Below are 18,804 nucleotides of genomic sequence, written 5' to 3'. Positions count from 1 at the left end.
CCGTGCCAGACTGTGCCATGCCGTGCCATGCCATGCCACACCACACCACGCCACACCACGCCGTGCCTGGTGCCACGCCGTGCCACGCCACGCTGTCTCAGGTTGCACCATGCCACACCACGATGTGCCGTGCCGTGCCACACCACGCCACACCACACCACGCTGTACAGTGCCACGCCGTGCCACGCCACGCTGTGTCAGGTTGCGCCGTGTCGTGCCATGATGTGCCGTGCCGTGCCACACCATACCATGCCACACCACGCCATACTGTATCATGCCATACTGTGCCACGCCGTGCCATATTCTTCCATGCCACACCACGCCACGCCACGCTGTGTCAGGTTGCGCCGTCTCACGCCATGATGTGCCATATCGTGCCACACCACACCACACCATACCACGCCATGCCATCCCGTGTCATATCACGCCCTACTATGCCGTACCATGCCATGCCATGCCATGCCATACTCTTCCATGCCACGCCACACCACGCCGTGTCAAGTTGCACCATGTCGTGCCATGATGTGCCGTGCCATGCCACACCACGCCACGCTGGCCTGTGTCATATCACGCCCCACTATGCCACACCGTGCCACGCCATGCCATACCATGCTGTGTCGTGCCAGGCCATGCCGTGCCACGCCGTGCCATGCTCTTCCACACCACGCTGCGCCACACCACACTGTACTTTGCCACGCCGGTGCCGTGCCGAGCAGGCGGGCAGGCCCCGGCCGTCGTCCTTGTCGTTGGTGCAGGGCGGAGGCCGGGGCGCGTGGGGTGGCGCGGGCGCGGGCGCTGCCGGCGGCGGCAGCCGGGGAAGGTGTTGCTCACCCGCTCCTCCCCTCCGCCTCAAGTCAAAACACGTCCCCGTGGCCCGGGCGCAGCAGAGCCGGCAGCGGCGGCGAGCGCCCAGGTAAGGCATCGCCCCCCGGCCCCGCCGCGGACCCCCCGGGACCCCCCCACCCTTCCCTGCCTCAGTTTCCCCAAGTCGCTCAGCGTCCCGGCAGGGTAAACTGAGGCACGGTGGGCACGAAAGCGATGCAAAAGCAGGGGCAGGCAACCCCCCCTCTCCCCGCTCCCACCCATTCTCCCCCCCTCTGCCAAGAGCAGGGGGGTATCGGGGTGATGGGGGGGAGCCGCTTTCCCAGGGTCAGTGGCTGCCCCCACCCCAGGAGCCGCCTCAAGCCCAGACGGAAAAGAAATCAAAACTGGGAGAGGCGCCCAGCGAAACCGGCCCGGGCAGGAGCGAGGCCCCCCCCGTCCTCCCCCCGCCGCACCCGACCACCTTTGCCCCCGGGATTGGTCTCATCCAGGCAACCCTGGCTGCCACGCACGTGTTTGCACACCTTTGTTTATTGTAGGACCTACAAGAAGGCAGGCAAAGCAAACACGGCCTCGCCTTCCTCCCCCGGCCGCCATCGCCGGAGCCGGCGGCCAGGAAGGACGAGGGTGATGCTGAAGGTTGGGGGGGGTGCGGTGGGGGTTGCACCCATGGGTGCTCCCCGGGGGGTGGCACAGGGACAAGGCGTCTCCCCGCTGTCGCCCGTAGGGTCCTGGCGCGGCATGGGGGAGGCGAGCGACACCGACAGCGGGATCATGCTGCATTCGGGTGAGCGCTGGGGGAGGTATTTTTGGGGGGGGTGGGGGGAAGGTCTTGGGGTGCTCCCATCCCCCACGCATGATCGTATAGGTGTGCCCCCCCTCCCCAGGCTGAGAACGGGGCACTTCAGTGCATGGAGTGGCCCTGGGGACACACAAAAGCTCCTGGGGGGGGGGGGGGGAGGGTGGGAAAATGGGGGTTCCCCAGTTTCGGGGGGGGCACCCAAGCATGGCGGGGCAGGGGGGGGGGCCCTGGTCTGGCGTTGACTCAGCCGGGTTTCGCTCGGGGACGGCTGAGTCAGGGCGAAACCTTCCCCGTCTGTGTGTGCCCCCCCCATGCTGGGAAATCACAGCTGCCCCGGGGGAGCTGGAGCACCCATGGGTGCTGCTGGGGGGTGGCACGGTGCGGGGGGTGGGGGGGGTGGTCAAAGATTCTTTTCTCCTCCCTGGGGTTGGGGGAAACTGAGGCAGGGAGGCTGGGGGGTGGTGGTGGGGGGGGGTGTCGGGGTGCATCTCAGCAGGCGTGCGTCCGCCCGCCCGTCCCTCCGTCCGTCCGTCCGTCCGTCCCCAGGCCCCGACAGCCCCGTGTCGCCCCTGAAGGAGCGGGCGCAGGCAGGGCGCAGGCAGCAGCAGGCATTGGAGGCCCGGCTGGAGGGCTGCGTGCAGGAGCTGCGGCGGCTCTGCCTGCGCGAGGCGGTGAGTGGGGTGCGGGGGGGGGACACACCCTGCCCCAAACCCCCCCCGGCAGCGGCTCAGTGTCCCCGTGATGTCCCCCAGGAGCTGACGGGGACGCTGCCCCGCGAGTACCCCCTGAAAGCTGGCGAGAAGCCCCCCAAGGTCCGGCGCAGGATTGGTGCCGCCTTCAAGCTGGATGAGACCCTCGTCCTACGCGGGGCGGTGAGGGGGTCCCCGGGGTGCAACAGGGGTGGGTGGGGGGGTGTCCCTGGGGGCAGGCGGTGGGGACCCGTCTCCATCCCATGCTGGAGATGCCCAAGCGTCACCCGGAGATGTCACCATCGCCATCCCACGGGAGAAATTCATCTCCCCCCGCAGGCGCGATGGGTGGGGTGGCGGTGGGTGGTGGGGTACCGAGCGTGCGCCCCCCAACTCCATCCCCAGGACCCACTGAGCGCCCTGGAGCGGGACCTGGCACTGCAGCTGCAGATCGCCAAGGCCGCCCGACGTCTCTGCCGGGAGGAAAACATCAGCAAGAGGCTCCGCAAGCGGCGGCAGACGGCGGCTCTGCTGGAGGAGCAGAAGCTGAAGGACCTGGAGAACATCCTCAACCAGCGACGGCTCCTGGCCGGCCGCCGGCCCCTGCCCGCCGGTGGTGGGACCGGTGCTGCCGAGGGTGAGTTCCCCCCCCACCCGCACCCCCCATCTGCCCTCCCCTGGCTGGTGGTGGCTCGTTTGGGGGGTGCTGGAAGTCAGGGAGGTAGAGATGGGTGCAGCGTGGTTGGGTGTCCCTGGTGAATGCGCCCCGATGTGCCGTCCCTGGCGTGTGCACCCCAATCCCCCATCCCTGGTGAATGCACCCCCCTGGATGCACCCCAATATACCATCCCCAGGGCGTGCACCCCAATACTTCATCCCTGGTGACTGCACCCCCACACACCATCCCCGATGATGGCCCCCCCATGAACGCGCCCCTACGCTTCATCCCTGGTGGTTGCACCCTTGTGAATGCCCCCCCGAAGCTTCATCCCCACGGCATGCACCCCGATACACCATCCCTGCTCTATGCGCCCGCATGAATGCACCCCAATACTTCACCCCTGCTGATTGTACCCCATGACTGCCCCCCGATCCACCACCCCCAGCGAGTGCACCCCAACGAGAGGCAGGATTTGCCACGTCCCCATCCCGGTGGCAGCCATCCAAGCGGGGCCCCGCTCGCCCCCGCGCGTGCCTCAGCCTCGGCTCTATCCCTGCCACCTTCCCGTCACCCCCCCAAGGACTGGGGACATGGTGGTGGTGGCTCCTTCCCTCCTGGTGCCCCCAAACCTGCCCAGCACCCCTCCTCCTGCCCGGCCTGGGCAGGCTGGGAGCTGCCCGCAGCGCCGGCAACGCAGCTCGGCAAAGCCGGCCTGGCCGGTACCGCCACCGTCCCGGAGCGTGTCGGGACAGGCGGCGTGGGAGAGGGGGAGCGGAGGCCTCCGGGGACGCGCTGGGTGGCGGCGGGTGCCGTGGGAGCGTTTTGGCACCCGGCGGCGGCACCGGCACCGTTCTCACCCGTCCCCTGCCCCGCAGAGCTCAGCGCCTCCGACGAGAGCTCGCTGTCGGACACCGTCCTGCTGGAGGAGGGTAAGGGGGCTGCGGGGACTGGGGAGGGGGGACACTGCTCTCCGTGTGTCCCCTCCATCCCAACCCTTCGCTTCCCCTGCAGAGGAGACACGGCTGACAGGATCTGCCACCCCACGGGGGTCCCCGTCCCTTGAGGAGCCCACCGAGGAGGAGGGGTCGGGGACCCCGCTGGCCCCTCCCAGCCCTTGGCGGGAGACCAGCCTCGACAGACCCTATGAGAAGGCCAAAAAACCCAGTGTCGACGCCGGGGATGGGGAAACGCGGGGCTCCCGGTGCTACCCCGGGTCCCCACCAGCCACCCCCGCCACACCCGGCAGCCCCGACCCCACAGCCTCGCCGGTGGCCAGGGCGGGGGACGTCCCTCCCTACCGCTTTGTCCCCATCAGGACCCTGGTGCTGTGCCGGCAGGCGGGCTCCAGCGCTCCCAGCACCCCGGAGCCATCGGGCCGGCGGGGACAGTCCCAGTCCCTCAGGTATGTCCTGGGCATGGGGAGAGGGGACCAGGGCTTCTGCAAGGGAGGATGGAGATAACACCAAGGGGAGGATGGAGATAACACCAAGGAGAGGATGGAGATATCCCTGTGCGGAGGTTGGAGTCAACTTTATGGGGAGGTTGGAGATAAACCTGTGAAGAGGATGGAGACAACCCTATGGTGGGGTGGATGGAGATAGTCGCATGGGGAGGATGGAGCTCAACCCATGGGAAGGTGGATGGAGTTAACTCCATGAGGAGGTTGGAGATAACCCTGTGGGGAGGATGGAGACAACCCCATGGGGAGGAGGGTGGAGACAACCCCATGGGGAGGAGGACGGAGATAGCCCCATGGGGAGGATGGACCTAAAGCCATGGGGAGGTTGGAGATAACCCTACAGGAAGGGAGGATGGAGATAACAGCAAGGTGAGGATGGAGATATCCCTGTGGGGAGGTTGGAGATAAACCTATGAAGAGGATGGAGACAACCCTATGGGGAGGAGGATGGAGATAGTCACATGGTGAAGATGGAGCTCAACCCATGGGAAGGTGGATGGAGTTAACTCCACGAGGAGGAGGATGGAGATATCCTCATGGGGAGGATGGAGCTAAAGCCATGGGGGGGGGAGGAGGTTGGAGATAACACCAAGGGGAGGTTGGAGATAACCCTGTGAGAAGGATGGAGACAACCCCATGGGGAGGTTGTAGACAACGTTATGGGGAGGATGGAGACAACCCCATGGGGAGGGTGGAGCTCAACCCACGGGGAGGAGGTTGGAGATAACTCCGTGAGGAGGAGGTTGGAGACAACCCTATGTGGAGGATGCCCATAAATCCATGGGGATGAGGCTGCAGATAACCCCATGGGGAGGCCGCAGCCTGCACCCATTGGGTACTCAGCCCCCCACACCCCCCGGCCCCCCTTTCCCCTGGTTTTCGGGCGGGTGGTGAGGGGAAGGGTCCACCTGCAGCCGCAGCCCTCCTGCCCGCAGGGTGGAGGCGTGCTGGCAGCCCGGCGAGCCGCGGGGCCGCAGTGCCGTACCCCGCCGGCGCCCCACGTACTACACGGTGACGGTGCCCACCTCCTGCATCCCGACCCCCGGCCCCGCGTGCCACTCCGGCTCCGACGACAGCATCTCCGACCTCTCCAGCATCTCCCACGCCACGTCCCCGGGCAGCAGCAGCCCCGACGTCTCCTTCCCGCGCCCCCCAGTCCCACCGCCCCTCGCCGAACCTGGTTATTACCCCCGGGGTGCCCATCGGTTCCTGCCACCCGCCGGCCCCCCGGCTTTCCTCTACGAGCAGGATTTGGCCCCGCTACGCTACCAACGCCTGGTGCCCTCACACAGCCGCATCGTGCGCACCCCCTCGCTCAAGGACTATGCGCCGGCGGGGGGCCGGGGGCTCTCCAAGGCGGCCGTGACCGAGGAGCTCAAGTCATGGCACCAGCGCGCCCGACTGCGAGGTGCCCGGCCCCACTCCCTTGACCGACAAGGGGCCTTTCACGGACCCCGTGGTGGCACCACCAGGGACGTGCCCATCACCCGTGGAGTCCTGCCACGGGCTCAGGTAGGGTCTGGGGTCCGGCTGGGGCAGTGGTGGGAGTGGGGACATGGGAGAGTGGGGGCACCACAGTGCCTGTCCCCATATGGGGACACCCTGGGTGCTGCCCTGCAGGTGACTGGGTGACACGAGTTGTCACCCTGAGGTGGTTTAGGGACAAGTGGCTCTGGTGGGGTCCCATGAGGTTCCCCAGAGCAAGAGTGGGGTCCTGGGGGGGTCCATGGGGAAGGATTGGGGTCCCATGAGGGTCCTTGGGGCAGGACTGGGATCCAGTGAAGGTCCCTGGGCAGGGTCTGAGGAAGGTCTTGGGGACAGGACCAAGGTCCTTCAAGGTCCTTTGGGGCAGGATGGGGACCCTCTGAGGGTCCCTCGGGGCAGGTCCAGGGTCCCACAGGCCAGGCCTAGTGTCCCACGAGGGTCTCTGGGGCAGAAGCAGGATCCTAAGGGGGCTCTTGGGGCAGGACCAGGGTCCTGAGTGGGTCCCAGGGGGAGGATCGGGGTCCTGAGGGGATCGCGGGGGAAGAATGAGGGTCCCATGAGGGTCCCTTGGGGCAAGACTGGGGAACCCCAAGGGTGCCTGGAACAGGACCGATGAAGGTCCCCTGGGACAGGACAGGACCAGGATTGGGGTCCTGAGAAGGTCCCACAGCCAGGACCAGGGTCTTGTGAGGGTCTTGGGCACAGGACCAAGGTTCCTCAAGGTCCTTTGGGGCAGGATGGGGACCCTCTGAGGGTCTCTCTGGGCAGATCCAGGGTCCCTGGGCCAGGACTGGGGTCCCACAAGAGTCCCTGGGGCAGAAGCAGGATCCTAAGGGGGTCCCTGGGGCAGGACTGGAGTCCCACGAGGGTCCCTCCGGTCACACCCACGGTCCCACAAGCAGGACCCGGGTTCCCACGGGGGTCCCTGGGACAGCACCAGGGTGCCCCTGGGCAGGGGGGTCCCTGCAGATATTTTGGGGGCCAGCACCCGTGGCACGACCAGGGCCCACGCAGGGCAAGTCGGGACCTGCAGTCGTGCCCCCACAAACACCCCCTCTCCCCCCCAAACCCTGCCCCGCGATGTGCACCCCGGGGTGCTGCCCTGGCGCAGGGTGGGGTGCCAGCACCCACGGGCTCCTTCTCCCACGCAGGCGCCCCCGATCCACGTCCTGCGGCGCTCCCCGGACGGCGTGCCCGTGCAGGTCTACGTGCCTGAGAACGGCGAGATCGTCACACAAGTGTAAGCGTGGACACCGCCCTCGCCCCCCCCCCCCCGACTCTGGAGGGGATGGGGGGGGCACAGCCTGGCTGGCCCAGGGACAGTGGGGACAGGGATGTCCCGTCCCACCCCCCCCCCCACCATGGCGTGGGGACTCGGGTGGGAGGCACAGCCCCCCCCCCCCCCCCCCCCCCCAGCACCTCTGGGGTGCGCAGGGCTGGGATGGGGTGGCTGGGGCTGGCCCCCCCCCCCACCCCGTGTCCCCCCCACCCTGTCACCGTGACCCCGACACTGACGGTGCCACCATGATCCTGAATTCGGGTCTCTAATAAACGTGGTCGTTGGGGTGCTCCTGTCCTCGCCAGCCCCTCGGGACGCGTCACCGTGTCCCCAACCCTGTCCCCTGGGGGGGCCCCCACCCCCTGGATCCAGCGCTGGGTCGTCATGGCCAGGATCAGGCCCCGGTATTTTGGGGTCCAGCCTGTGACTCTGTGGGCTTGGGATGGTGGTGGGGTGACCCCAGTGTCGGGGGGGTGCTGCCTAGGTCCAGTCGTGCCCCCCCCCCCCCCCCCCAGCACCCAGCGAGCCCTTGGCCTGGCCCGGATGGGGGTGCTGGGAAAGGGGGTGCTGGGGATGGGAGGGGGGAAAGGGTGGGGTGCAGGGGTGGGGGGGCTGGACAGGAGGGGTGTGGGGGAAGGGGTGCAAGGCTGGGTGAAGGATGGGGTGCAGAGGGAGGGGAAATAAGGGGTGCAGAGGGTGTGGAGGAGGTGCAGGGGAAGGATGGGGTAGGAGAAGGGAAATGATGGGGAGCAGGGGGGCGGGGAAGGGTTGGGGTGCAGGGGAAGGGGGAGCGGGGGCTGTGCAGGGAAAGGGGTGCAGGGGAGGGGTGCGGGGGGGCGGAAGGAAAGGGGTGCAGGGGCGGGGCGCAGGGGAAGGGGTGCAAGGACGAGCGAAGGGATGGGGTGCAGGGGGAGGGGAAATAAGGGGTGCCGGGAAGGGGTGCAGGGTGGGGAAGGGCAGTGAGGGGCGGGGGGGGGGCGGGCCGAGCCGCTGTCCGACCGCCGGAGTCCCCCCCCGAGCAGCCCCGCCCGGCCCTGCCCGTGCCCACGGGCCCCGGCGGCGCCGCTCCGCCCGGTAGGGGCGGGCGGGGGCCGGTGGCTGCGGCGGGAGGTGCCGCCGCGGGGGGGCACCGGGCAGCGACCGAGCACCGCCGGGCTGCGGCGTCACTGCGGGCCTGCGCCGGCCCCGCACCGGGGCTCCACCGGCACCGGGGCTCCACCGGCACCGCCGCACCGGAAGCGGCACCGGGATCCCACCGGCACCGCCGCACCGGGAGCGGCACCGGGATCCCCCCCCCCGCCCCTTCCCACTCCCCCTCCCCGGCCCCGCCGCAACGCGCCCGTTGCCGCACCGCAGCCGCCGCCCCCAGCCCGGCCCCGGGCAGCGCTGAGCGGGGGCACCGGGCCCGGCCCCGCGCCGCCCCCCCGGGCCGCCTCCGGGATGGGGCCCGGCGGCACCGGCAGCGGGTGGCCCCTGGCCGGGACCGTGCTGGTGGCCGTGGCCGCCTCGCTGGGTAAGAGACACGGGGGGGTCCCGGGGCATCGCGGGGGGGGGGGGGGGGGGGGCGTGTGGCGGTGCCACCTCGGGGGGGAACCCGGTGCCACCGGCTGTGCCCGTGCCCTGCGCCAGCACACGGGCCCTTGGCACGGGGGTTGCTCGCACCAACGTGTCCCACTGAGCGCTGTCGTGTCCCCCCCCCCCCCGCCCCCCATTTGCCACTTTCGGGGTGTCCCCGAGAGCCGCTTGCCCCCGGGAGCAGCGTGCAGGGAGCCGGTGGCCACTCGAGTCGCGGGGGGGGGGGGGGGGGTGGGTGCCTCAGTTTCCCCACTTGGCTCCGAGCTGCCGGGGGTCCCGTTTGGGCGGTGGGTGAACCCCCAGAGGAGACCCCGGAGAAGCCACTTGGAGCCGGTGGGGAGCGAAGTGGAAACCCCGAGGGAAGGAGCCCAACGCCGGTGGCTTCCCGGTCCCGTGTCCGCCCCCCCCGCCCCGCCTCCAGCCGCCCCCCGGGCCTCGTCCCGGGGCTATTTCTGGGAGCGCAGGTGACTCCGGCCAGAAATAGAGCTGGGAGGCGTCACTGGGGCACCCGGGGAGGGGGGGAGGCGGCCTGGGGGGCGGCCTGGGGGCTGGGTGAGAGGGAGCGGGGTCCGCAAGGCTGTGGGGCAGGATGGAGTGGGGTGTGGGGAGATGTGGGGCAGGATGGGGCAGAGTGTGGGGGGACACGGGGGCAGGATGGAGCAGGGTGTGTAGGGGTACGTGGGGCAGGATGGAGTGGGGTACGGGGGGGGATGTGGGGGGCAGGATGCAGCAGTGTACAGGGGGGATGTGGGGCAGGATGGAGTAGGGTACAGGGGGGCAGGATGGAGCAGGGAATGGGGGGACGTGGGGCAGGATAAAGTGGGGTACAGGGGGACGTGGGGGAGGATAAAGTGGGGTACAGGGGGACGTGGGGCAGGATGAGACAGGGTATGGGGGGTACATGGGGGCAGGGTATGGAGGGATGTGGGGCAGGATGGAGTGGGGTGTAGGGGGACAGGATGGAGCAGGGTATGGGGGGACGTGGGGTAGGATAAAGTGGGGTACAGGGGGGCAGGATGGAGCAGGGTATGGAGGGGTGTGGGGCAGGATGAAGTGGGGTACAGGGGGACATGGGGCAGGATGGGGCAGGGTATGAGGGGTACATGGGGGCAGGGTATGGAGGGATGTGGGGCAGGATGGAGTGGGGTATGGGGGGACGTGGAGCAGGATAAAGTGGGGTACAGGGGGCAGGATGGAGCAGGGTATGGAGGGGTGTGGGGCAGGATAAAGTGGGGTACAGGGGGATGTGGGGCCGGCTGGAGTGGGGTACAGGGGGACGTGGGGCAGGCTGGAGTGGGGTACAGGGGGCTGTGGGGCAGGATGAAGTGGGGTACAGGGCGGGGGATCCGGGGGCAGGACGTCCCCCTGAGCCAGCATCGGGGGAACAGAGGACGTGGGCTGGTGCTGGCGCCGCGGCGGGTGGGTGGGTGCCCCGAGGCCCCGGTGACGGGCGGCTGTCCCCAGCGGCGGGGGGCGAGGACTGCCTGTGGTACGTGGACAGGAACGGCTCGTGGCACCCCGGCTTCGACTGCGAGCTCCTCGCCTTCTGCTGCGGCACGTGCCACCAGCGCTACTGCTGCCGCGACCCCCTGCGCCTGCTCACCGAGCGCCAGCAGCGCCACTGCCTCGCCTTCAGGTGCCTTTGGGTGCCGGGCCGCGGCCATGGGTGCTGAGCCTCAGTGACGGGTGCTGGGCGCTGAGCCTCAGCGATGGGGGCTTGTCTTTGGGTACTGGGCCCTGGGGACTGGATGCTGGGTGCTGGGCACTGGGTGATGGTGCTGGGTGCTGGTACTGGGTGATGGTGCTGGGCAGTGGGTGCTGGGCACTGGTACTAGGTGGTGGGCAATGGGTGCTGGTCACGGGTGCTGGGCACTGGGTGCTGGGCAGTGGTAATGGGTGCTGGTATGAGGTGCTGGGCAGTGGGTACTGGGCAGTGGGTGCTGGACACTGATACTGGGTGCTGGGCACTGACACTGGGTGCTGGGCACTGAGTGCTGGGCAGGGGTAATGGGTGCTGGGCAGGGGTATTGGGTGCTGGTACGTGGTGCTGGACACTGGTACTGGGTGCTGGGCACTGATACTGGGTGCTGGGCAGGGGTATTGGGTGCTGGTGCTGGGCCCTGGGCACTGGTACTGGGTGCTGGGCACTGGGTACTGGGCAGTGGGTGCTGAGCACTGGCACTGGGTGCTGGGCAGTGGTATTGGGTGCTGGGCACTGGCAGCTGAGCACTGGGCAGTGGGTGCTGGGCACTGGTGCTGGGTGCTGGGCACTGGGTGCTGGTCACTGGGTGCTGAGCACTGGGCAGTGGGTGCTGGGCACTGGGTGCTGGGTACTGGGTGCTGAGCACTGGGAAGTGGGTGCTGGGCACTGGTACTGGGTGCTGGGCACTGGGTGCTGGGCAGTGGGTGCTGGTCACTGGGTGCTGGGCACTGGGCAGTGGTGCTGGGCACTGGGTGCTTCTCTGGACGTCCCTGTCCCTCCGGTCCCCAGGTGGGTGCTCCACGGGTGCCCCTCGGTGCTTTGGGCACTGGTGTGACTGGGGGGGGGGGAGGTACCCTGCGGTGACGGGGTGGGGGGGGGCTCTGCCCGGGTGCCCCCCCGCCACGTCCCCACGGTGTCGCGCAGCCCCAAGACCATCGCGGGCATCGCCTCGGCCGTGGTGCTCTTCATCGCCATCGTCACCACCATCGTCTGCTGCTTCATGTGCTCCTGCTGCTACTTGTACCAGCGCCGGCAGCACCTGCGCACCCCCCTGCAAGGTGGGGGGCTGGGGTGCGGGGTGGGGGGGGTGTGGGGTGCAGGGATGGGGGGGGGATGCAGGGGAGGGGGTGCGGGAGGGGTCCTGTAGATACAGGGTGGGAGGATTTGGGGGGGCGAGGGGGGATGCTGAGGGTGCGGGAGGGGCACTTGGGTGGTGGGGGAGGGCACTGGGGGGGTGCTGCTGACATCACCCCAGTGCCCACCGCCCCTCCCTACCCCCCCCCCCCCGCCCCGAGGGCCACAGACACCTGCCCCCGGCCCTGTCCCCATGTCGGGGTGCCGCAGCCCTCACCCCATCTCTCCGCAGGCCTGGAGATCCCGCTGTCCAGCTACCCCCCCGCGGCCCCCCCAGCCCCCTTCCCCATGGACCCCAAAGCCGGGCCCATGCCCCCCCAGCCCGGCTTCGCCCCCATGGCCATGTACCCGCCGGCCGGCCCCGCCGCCCAGTACCCGCTGTACCCCTCTGGCCCCCCCGTCTACAACCCCACAGGTGAGCACCGGGGGGGGGGGAGTGTGTGTGTGGGGAACCCCCCTATTCCCCAGAGGGGGCCACGGTGGCCTTGCAGGGGCTGACACCCCCATCCCGCTCCCCCCCCGCAGCGCCTCCACCCTACACCCCGGCACAGCCCAGCTACCCCGGAGTCTGAGCACCCGCGGGGACCCCAGCACCCTCCTCCCGCCGCCGGCCAGCGGGGTTGGGCTGGGGACCCCCATCCCGCCCCCCCCCTGGAGCCAGGAGGGTGCCCCGGCTGGGGCCGGATCGGGCCCTTCCCGGCTGTCCCGGGGGTGACCCGGTGCCAGCAGCACAGGGCGGCTCTTGTCCCGCACACTGGGCCCTTTGTGGGCGCCTCCGCCCCGGCTCCGGGTGCCAACGGCCCCGTTGTACCCGTGGCGGGGGTGGTGCCCGGGGGAGGGTCCCCGAGGGCCGGGAATCGCTGCACCCCTGCACCCCGGATTCGGCCCTGGCCCTTCTCCCGCCCCGGCGTTGGCATTAAACCACATCTTGTGCCCCAAACCCTGGTGTCGTCTCGGTGGCTCGGAGGTGGGGGGCAGAGCCCCACGGCCCCCCCCGGGGAGCTGTAACGGGGGGGGGGGGGGCTGCGACTTTCTCCCCCCTTCGCCTTCCAATCTGGGGGCTTCTCCCTCCAAAAACTGGGTTGGGATGGGCAATTCCCACCAAAACAGGGGGTGCCGCTGCCCGCCCCCCCCCCCGCTCCAGCTCCGAACCGGGATGTGAAACCAGCCCCAGCAGGATTTCGGGTCAGAAAGCGGCAGATTCAGCTTTAGGGTGGGGGCTGTGGGCGCAAGGCCAATTCCTCCGCCCGCCCCCACCCTGGTTCCTCATCGCCGGAGCCGGGACCCGTCTCCCATCGCAGCAGGCGGCGAGGAGCGGGCGCGGGGGGGGGGTGATTCACCCCGGCTATTTTGGACGTCAAATTCCGCTGTGATTCACCACCCGCCCCGCACCATCGCTGCGAGGGGGGGGCCCCAGCCACCGGCTAAATTTGGGACTGACGAGTCCATTGTTCCCGGTGGGGGGGGGAAAAGCCACAGAGAAACCGCTCCCCCCCCCCGGGAGCAAACCGCTGCCCCATGAGCCATGAGCCCCATCGCCCCCAAAACCCTGCAACAAGCCCAGGGAGGGAGGAGGCGGGGGGGGGCAGCTCTTGAGTTTTATTGAAGTGGGATGGAAGGGGGGAAAAAAAAAAAAATAATAAAAGAAGCAAGGCGGGCGCTGGGGCAGGGGGGAAAAGGTGTCCCCAGGGCGGTCCCCGCCGGCCACGGGCGCACACAGCCAGCTGCGTGGGGGGGTCAGGGTTTGGGGACCACCTGCCCCCGGAGGTAGAGGTCACGGATTTCGGCCAGGCTGCGGCTGAGGCCGCCCAGCGCCTGGGCGATGCCGCGCAGGACCGAGGTGGTTTCCCGGCGGCTCTCGGCGTACTCCCGTCGGAAAGCCCGCATCTCCTGCACCAGCCGCTCGTTCGACTGCACGATGCGTTTTTCGGCCGGGGTGAGCTGGGGGCTGTCGGTTGCCCCGTCCGACAGCCCCGTCGTCCCCGGAGGTCCCGGTTCGCCCGCGCCGCAGTTATTGAGATGCTCGGCCTCCTGCTCGAAGAGGATGCTGGGGAAATCGGAGCCCAACGGCTCCTGCTGCCCGCCCAGGTCGCCGAGGGAGAGTTCGGGGGGCGCGGGGCGCGGGGGGCTCCGGCTCCAGCCCTCGCACAGCTCGCCGGGCGAGCGGATGCCGGTGCGGGGTAGCCGGCGCTCAGCGCCGCGGCCGGGGACGCTGTCGGCAGCGGGGCCGGGGAAGGGCTCGGTCTTCACCTCCACCGGCTCCTCCTTCACCGCCTCCTCCTTGACGCCTGCGGGAGGACACAGGGCAGCTGGCGGGACCCCACAATGTCCCCTGCGTCCCACGGCCGAGTGACCCGGCCCCCCCCTTCTGCCTCTGCTTGCTCCGTCCTTGTCCCCTCGTCCCCATCCCCGTACTCCCACGTCCCCTCTCCCGCGCCCGGTCCCGCTCCCATCTCTACGGACGTAGCCCCATCGCCCCGTGTCCCTCATTGTGGTTCAGCCCCATCCTGTGTCCCTTGTCCCTCTCCCGGTCCCAGCACTCCCACATCCTTGTCCTGAATGTGGTGCCCCCATGTCCCTGCGTGGTCCCGGTACCCCATGTCCCTGTCCCGGTCCCCATGTGTCCCTGTCCTGGTCTCAGTAACTCTCTTGTGCTGGTCCCCCCACATCCTTTGTCCCTGTCCTGGTCCTGCCCATGTCACTGTCCCAATCCCACCATGTCCCCACCCTGTTCCCAGCCCCCTCTTATCCCTGTCCTGGTCCCGGTACCCCTTGTCCCTTGTCCCTGTCCTAATCCCTGGCCTGACCCTGGTATCCTCCTGTCCTGATCCCAGTGCCACTGTCCCTAGTCCCTCTCCTGGGCCATGTCACCCCATATTCCTGTCCTGATCCTGGTCCCCTCATGCTCCTGTCCCAGCCCCGCCACCCCCATCCCTGTCCCGGTGCCAGTTCCCTGTCCTGGCCCAGGTCCCCCCATGTCCCTGACCTCGTCTCGGTGCTCCTGGCCCTGCCCTGGTCCCCTGCCCCGGTGCCCTGTCCCTTGCCCCTGTCCTGGTTCCATGCCTCATGTCCCTGGCTGGATCCCGGTATCCTCCTGTCCTGGTCCCAGTGCCCCTGTTGCTGTCCCTGTCTCCTATGTCCCTGTCCTTGTCCTCCCATGTCCCTGTCACCCATGTCCCTACCCTGGTCCCCCCACATCCCTGTCCCAGTCCTCCATGCCCCTGTCTTCTCCTGCGTCTATATGTCCCCTCCATGTCCCTATCCTGGTCCCCCATGTCCCAGTTCCTCCATGCACCTGTCTTGGTCCCAGTGTCCCCACGTCCCTGTCCCCCCACATCCCTTTCCCAGTCATCCATGTCCCTGCCCTGGGCCCCCACATCCTGGTCCCGGTGCCCCTGACATGGTCCTGGTCTCCCCACATCCTGGTCCATGTCCCCCCACGTCCTGGTCCCTGTCCCGCCACATCCCTGTCTCAGTCCCCTGTGTCCCTGTCCCAGTCCTGTGTCCCTGTCCTGCTCTGCTGTGTCTGTGTCCTGGTCTCCCCATGACCTGGTCCTTGTCCCCCATGTCCCTGCCCCTGTCCCAGTCCCCCTATGCACTTATTTCAGTGTCCTTGTGTCCCTGTCCCCGCACTCCCTGTCCCAGTCGTCTGTGTCCCTGCCTTGGTCCCCTGTATCCACATCCCAGTCTCCCATGTCACAGTCCCAGCGTCCCTGTCCTGGTCCTGATGCCCTGTGTCCTTGTCCCTGTCCCTTCACACACCTGTCCTGGTCCCAGTGCCTTGGTCCTGGTCCCCTCCCATCCTGGTCCTGGTCCCCTGTGTCCTTGTCCGAGTCCTCCATGTCCCTCTCCTGGTCCCCCACACCTGTGTCCTGGTCCCCCACATCCTGGCCCCAGTGCCCCGTGTCCCTAAAATGTCCTGGTCCCCCCGTGTCCTGGTCCTGGTCCCCTGTGTCCCCGTCCCTGTCCCTCCATGCACCTGTCCTGGTCCCAGTGCTCCTCTGTCCCTGTCCTGGTCCCCAGTGCCCCCCTCATAGTCCTGGTCCCAGTGCTCCCGTGTCCCTGCTCCAGTCCCTCATGTCCCTGTCCTTTCCCCCTGTGTCCCTGTCCTGGTCCCCCCACGTCCTGATTCTGGTGTCCCATGTCCCTGTCCCTGTCCCTCCACGCCCCCATCCTGGTCCCAGCATCCCTGTGTCCCTGTCCCGGTCCCCCATGTCCATGTCCTGGTCCCTTCACACCTCCATCCTGATCCCAGCATCCCCATGTCCCTGTCCTGGTCCCCCGTGTCTGTGTCCCTGTCCCCTGTGCCCCTGTCCCCCGTGTCCCAGTCCCCCGTGTCCGTGTCCCTGTCCCTCGTGTCCATGTCCTGGTCCCCCCCACGCATCTGTCCCGGTCCTCCCACGTCCCTGTCCCTGTCCCCTGTGTCCCAGTCCCCCGTGTCCGTGTCCCTGTCCCCCGTATCCCTGTCCCAGTCCTCCCACGCACCTGTCCCGGCCCTCCTACGTTCCTGTCCCTGTCCCCCGTGTCCCTGTCCCCAGTGTCCATGTCCCGGTCCCCCCGTGCACCTGTCCCGGTCCTCCCACGTCCCCATCCCTGTTCCCCGTGTCCCTGTCCCCCGTGTCCATGTCCCTGGCCCCCGTGTCCATGTCCCAGTCCTCCCACGTCCCCGTCCCAGTCCCCCGTGTCCCAGTCCCCCGTGTCTGTGTCCCTGTCCCCCGTATCCCTGTCTCGGTCCCCCCACGCACCTGTCCCGGTCCTCCCACGTCCCCGTCCCTGTCCCCCGTGTCCCTGTCCCCCATGTCCGTGTCCCAGTCCCCCGTGTCTGTGTCCCTGTCCCCTGTATCCCTGTCCCGGTCCCCCCACGCATCTGTCCTGGTCATCCCACGTCCCCATCCCTGTCCCCCGTGTCCATGTCCCAGTCCCCCCACGCACCTGTCCCGGTCCTCCCACGTCCCTGTCCCTGTCCCCCGTGTCCCTGTCCCCCATGTCCGTGTCCCAGTCCCCCGTGTCCGTGTCCCTGTCCCCTGTATCCCTGTCCCGGTCCCCCCACGCACCTGTCCCGGTCCTCCCACGTCCCTGTCCCTGTCCCCCGTGTCCCTGTCCCCCATGTCCGTGTCCCAGTCCCCCGTGTCCGTGTCCCTGTCCCCTGTATCCCTGTCCCGGTCCCCCCACGCATCTGTCCTGGTCCTCCCACGTCCCCGTCCCTGTCCCCCGTGTCCATGTCCCAGTCCCCCCACGCACCTGTCCCGGTCCTCCCACGTCCCTGTCCCTGTCCCCCGTGTCCCTGTCCCCCGTGTCCCTGTCCCCCATGTCCGTGTTCCTGTCCCCCGTGTCCCTGTCCCGGTCCCCCCACGCACCTGTCCCGGTCCTCCCACGTCCCCGTCCCTGCCCCCATGTCCGTGCCCCGGTCCCCCCGCCCCCGTCCCGCCCCCCCCCGCCCCTCACACCCACCGTGCGGTGCCACCACCTCGACGCTGAGCAGCGGCGGGTCGATGCCGGCGGCGCCGCGCTGTCCCCAACCGGCAGCGGGCCCGGGGCCGAGCTCCGGCGGGCCTGGCCCGGAACCGTTCCCGTTGCCGTTGCCGGGTCTGACGGCGGGTCGAGCGGCGGGCCCCTGCCTCTCCTGCCGGTGCCGGGTGATTTTATCGTTGGCCCGGCGGCGCAGCCCCCGCCAGCGGTTTTTCACCTCGCCGATGTCGCGCTGGTTGCGGCCGGCGGCGTTGATCTTGTTGGTGATGCGCCACCAGATCTTCTGCTTCTCGTAGGCGTTCACGGTGCTGGCGGCGGCGCCGAAGAGCAGCTGCTCGTACTTGAGCACCTCGCTCATCAGGATGTCGATCTCCTGCAGCGTGAAGTTCGGTTTCCGCTTCAGCAGCCCCCGCCGCGCCCCGCCGCCGCCGCCGCCCGCCGCCGCCATCTCTCCGCCGCCGTCTCCTCCTCATGGCGCCGCCCCGCCGCCCATCGCCCCGCCGCCGCGCCTTTTGTCTGGCCTCGTCCCCGCGATACCGAGCGCCGAGCGGGGCCCGGCGGCTCCGCCACCCCCCTCTGACACCGGCCGCCGCCGCCGCCGCGCTGCGCTCCCTGGCGGCCGCCGCCGCGCCCCGCCGCCCCGGTGCGGCTCCCGGGACCGCCCCCTGCCGGCCGCTCGCCGGCACCTCCCATCGCCCCCTGCCGGCCGGTGACCCCCCCCCCGGTCCCTCCCGGTGAGCGGTGGGTGGGGGGCGCGGGGATCCCCCCCCCTGCCCGCCCCCTTCCCGGGTCGTACCGGCCGCCCGTCCGTGGTCCCCCGGTTGTGCCCGGGGTGAGGCGCTGCCCTCCTGCAAAATGCCCAAATATTGGCGTTTTGCCCAGTTTTGGGGGCCGCGGCTTGGCGTCGAAGCCCCTGTACGGTGGGGGGGGGGGGGTCCCCAGGCCAGCGGGGGGACCCCTCGGGGGCCACTCAGGTGCCTGCCTGCACCCCAAAACCGGCCCCGGCAGGGCCCCTGGCCCAGTTCTGGGTGACCCCAGGGGGGTTTGGGGTGACTCTGGGTAATTTTTAGCATTTGGGGTGACCCGGGGGGGGGGTTTGGGGTGACCCTGGGTGACCCCAGGGTTTCGGGGTGACCCTGGGTGCCCAGTTCCGGGTGACACCAGGGGGTTGGGGTGAGCCTGGGTGCTCAGTTCTGGGTGACCCCAAGGGGGTTGGGGTGAGCCTGGGTGATCTTGGGCATTTGGGGTGACCCGGGGTGACCCCAGGGTTTTGGGGTGTCCACGTGGCCCAGTTGTGGGTGTCCAGCAGCCACAAGGGTGCCCCGTTTGGGGGGGGAGGGGCTCTGGGTGAGTGGGTGACCACAGACACCCAGTTTGGGGTGTCCGGGTGGTCCCAGTTCAGGGTAGCTGCATGGGTGACCCCAGTGCACCCAGTTCAGGTGGCCCAGTGGTGGGGCTGTGGGTGCTGGGACAGGGGTGGGGGGGGGATGAGCCCATTCCCAAACAAGGCCCGTGCCCCCCCGCCGCCTTGCACCCCCCCCGCCCGTCCCTGGGGTCCCCGGGGGTGCAGACCCGTCCCCGAGGCGGGGGAAGCGTTGGCTGAGCTTTATTGCTGATGCAGTGGCCGCAGTCGTACAAATCGCGAAGGCGGGGGGGGGGGGGTGGGGGGGGGGGGTGTGGGCATCACACAGCCCCAAAACCCGCTTTGGGGGACGGGCAGCGTCCCT

At 69.3% G+C, this 18,804-nt stretch overlaps 3 protein-coding genes across 3 annotated transcripts; 2 read left to right on the top strand and 1 right to left on the bottom strand.

Moving 5' to 3' along the window:
- The first annotated feature begins 1,452 nt into the window (after window positions 1–1,452).
- On the top strand, window positions 1,453–7,204 carry INAVA (innate immunity activator). The gene is made up of 8 exons (XM_074893715.1): window positions 1,453–1,609; window positions 2,171–2,295; window positions 2,377–2,496; window positions 2,719–2,950; window positions 3,832–3,903; window positions 3,986–4,376; window positions 5,369–5,945; window positions 7,070–7,204. The coding sequence occupies exons 1-8, from the start codon at window positions 1,453–1,455 to the stop codon at window positions 7,160–7,162; spliced, it is 1,767 nt and encodes a 588-aa protein (XP_074749816.1). The 3' UTR covers window positions 7,163–7,204.
- Window positions 7,205–8,523: 1,319 nt separating this feature from the next.
- SHISA4 (shisa family member 4) lies at window positions 8,524–12,548 on the top strand. Its single transcript, XM_074893479.1, has 5 exons — window positions 8,524–8,710; window positions 10,237–10,408; window positions 11,399–11,532; window positions 11,841–12,023; window positions 12,134–12,548. The coding sequence occupies exons 1-5, from the start codon at window positions 8,638–8,640 to the stop codon at window positions 12,178–12,180; spliced, it is 609 nt and encodes a 202-aa protein (XP_074749580.1). The 5' UTR covers window positions 8,524–8,637; the 3' UTR covers window positions 12,181–12,548.
- Window positions 12,549–13,184: 636 nt separating this feature from the next.
- LOC141954232 (myb-related transcription factor, partner of profilin-like) lies at window positions 13,185–17,673 on the bottom strand. Its single transcript, XM_074893545.1, has 2 exons — window positions 17,060–17,673; window positions 13,185–13,896 (listed from the first exon to the last, which is right to left on the bottom strand). Exons 1-2 carry the CDS (start codon window positions 17,523–17,525, stop codon window positions 13,346–13,348), a joined length of 1,017 nt encoding a protein of 338 aa, XP_074749646.1. The 5' UTR covers window positions 17,526–17,673; the 3' UTR covers window positions 13,185–13,345.
- Between the last annotated feature and the right edge of the window lie 1,131 nt (window positions 17,674–18,804).

The sequence above is a fragment of the Strix uralensis genome, chromosome 24, assembly GCF_047716275.1.
Source record: "Strix uralensis isolate ZFMK-TIS-50842 chromosome 24, bStrUra1, whole genome shotgun sequence".
NCBI lineage: Eukaryota > Metazoa > Chordata > Aves > Strigiformes > Strigidae > Strix > Strix uralensis.
This window is presented reverse-complemented; position numbering and strand designations above follow the sequence as displayed.